The sequence below is a fragment of the Ailuropoda melanoleuca genome, unplaced genomic scaffold (genome assembly GCF_002007445.2).
Source record: "Ailuropoda melanoleuca isolate Jingjing unplaced genomic scaffold, ASM200744v2 unplaced-scaffold32771, whole genome shotgun sequence".
NCBI lineage: Eukaryota > Metazoa > Chordata > Mammalia > Carnivora > Ursidae > Ailuropoda > Ailuropoda melanoleuca.
This window is the reverse complement of record NW_023203583.1, coordinates 1-2387: the sequence shown is the minus strand read 5'-3', so window position 1 is coordinate 2387 and position 2387 is coordinate 1. Positions and strand designations below refer to the sequence as shown.

The 2387-nt window shown below is 62.6% G+C and overlaps 1 protein-coding gene across 1 annotated transcript; it reads left to right on the top strand.

The window, feature by feature from the left end:
* Positions 1-5: 5 nt before the first annotated feature.
* On the top strand, positions 6-2387 carry LOC117798685 (menin-like; the record flags this gene model as incomplete). Its single annotated transcript, XM_034651147.1, has 3 exons — positions 6-254; positions 737-901; positions 1098-2387. Coding segments are annotated over 3 exons (897 nt in total), but the record flags the coding sequence as incomplete, so codon positions are not given.

Sequence of the window (2387 nt, the reverse complement as noted above, 5' to 3'; positions counted from 1 at the left end):
TGCCCCCCCCCACTCTTGCTCCAACCCATCATTTCCAAGTGAAGACCCCAACGGCTCACCAGGTCCCTGGGGGTCCCTACCATGGCCCAGACCCCACAGTGCCCTCGTGCTTTCGCAGCTACAATTACTGCCGTGAAGATGAGGAGATCTACAAGGAGTTCTTTGAAGTAGCCAACGATGTCATCCCCAACTTGCTGAAGGAGGCAGCTAGCCTGCTGGAGGCCGGCGAGGAGCGGCCCGGAGAGCAGACCCAGGTGACGAGCTGGGGCTGCGTCTGGGTTCGCCTTGCCCCCCCTGAGCAGGGCTCCCCGGCCCATGACACAGGGACTGCTGCGTAGGACTGGGGCCTGCCGGGGGAAGGTGGCCCTGCACGGAGAGCTACATTCTCTGCTGCAGTAGGGGTTCCCGGGCCTGGCTTTGAGGGAGCCAAGGCTATTTTAGGGGTTTCTACCCTGTGCCTTCAGGTAAAAGGGGTGAAAGCCCATCTCTGTCATGGTCAGTGATCCTCATTCACTTGAGGAGTGGGATGTAGGTAAGGGATGTCTTCTGCCTTCCCCCAAGTCCTGGCTAAGGGACAGGTTTTATAAAAGGAAAGAGGCTCTAAGAGATCTTTTCTCCTATGCTCACCTCTTTGGAAACCAGGGCTTTTTGCCTAGGCAAGGGCCTTGGACTGTGCCCTGTGATAGGGGGTGCCTGAGGGGGGGTCTAACCTGTGCCCTCCTTTCCCCTTGCCCAGGGGGCCCAGAGCCAGGGTTCTGCCCTCCAGGACCCAGAGTGCTTCGCCCACCTGCTGCGGTTCTATGACGGCATCTGCAAGTGGGAGGAGGGCAGCCCCACGCCGGTGCTGCACGTGGGCTGGGCCACCTTCCTCGTGCAGTCCCTAGGCCGGTTCGAGGGACAGGTGAGGGGTGGCTGTACAGGGTGGTGGGGGAGGTGGTCAGGGGGTGACGGCAGCTGCCGAGGCAGAACCTTTGTGGTCCTGAAGAGGGTTGGCTTGTCCCCTTCGGGTGCAGAGAAGACTGAGGCCCTGGGACTCTAGGGCCTGGGGTTCCAGCCGCTGGCTTGCAGCCCCTCCTCCGCTTCTCGTCCCCGCCCAGGTGCGGCAGAAGGTGCGCATCGTGAGCCGGGAGGCCGAGGCGGCCGAGGCCGAGGAGCTGTGGGGCGAGGAAGCGCGGGAAGGACGGCGGCGAGGCCCGCGGCGTGAGTCCAAGCCCGAGGAGCCGCCGCCCCCCAAGAAGCCGGCGCTGGACAAGGGCCCCGGCGGAGGCCAGGGGGCGATGTCGGGTCCCCCTCGGAAGCCTCCAGGGACAGTCCCCGGCACTGCCCGAGGCCCTGAAGGAGGCAGCGCGGCTCCGGCACCAGCGCCCGCGGCGTCGCCGCCACCGGAGGGCCCGGTGCTCACTTTCCAGAGCGAGAAGATGAAGGGCATGAAGGAGCTGCTGGTGGCCACCAAGATCAACTCGAGCGCCATCAAGCTGCAGCTCACGGCGCAGTCGCAAGTGCAGATGAAGAAACAGAAGGTGTCTACACCTAGCGACTACACGCTTTCCTTTCTCAAGCGCCAGCGCAAGGGCCTCTGAACTACCTGTCAGACCTTGCGGTGAGGGGAGGAGGGTACTGAATCCGGATGGAGGCGCCACCCCAGTCACCCCCACTCTCCCCCCTCCCCAGCCCCAGCCCCGCCCCCGGGCCAAGGGAGCCTAAGCCCCTCCTCCAGGCCCCACCCCGACCCGGAACCCGGGCTGCAAGTTGCTGGAGTACCGACTACTCCAGGCCTCTGCCTGTCGTTGGAACTTAGATCCCGTCCCCCAGAATCCCAGCCGGCCAATGGGAACCTCACTTTGAGCTCCATCATTAATCTTTAAAGGTCCAAGCACTGGAAACAGGCCCCACCTCACAACCGAGGCTCTAACCTTGGGCCAGACCAGGGCTGCTCCTGGTGGCTCCCGGCCCGTGGGGCTGAGGTTTCGCCCAAGAAGCCCAGGTGCCGCCTCCAACCCGGGAACCTGGGACTCCGCTCAGCCCCCCTAGGAGTACATTTCCGCACTTCAGAATTCCACCCCGTGGGAATCCAAGCCCCCTACCCCAAAGAAGAACTTAAACTTTCAGAGTTTGGAAATCCTAGCTTCTTCCTGTCTCTGTCCTGCGAGTCTGGGACACGAAACGCAGTCTCCGGCCTGTGAATCCTGAGCCCCGCCCCCTTCCTGACCAAACTGGCCCCAGATCAGAGCAGACCTCTTTCCGACCCTCTGGGAACCTCCCCGAGGTCCAGCCCGTCTCAGGGGACTCCGGAGGAAATCTGCAGGGGTTTGCGAATGGGTGAGGGGAGCCTGATCTCTTCCTGTTTTGTACATAGATTTATTTTTCAGTTCCAAGGAAGATGAATA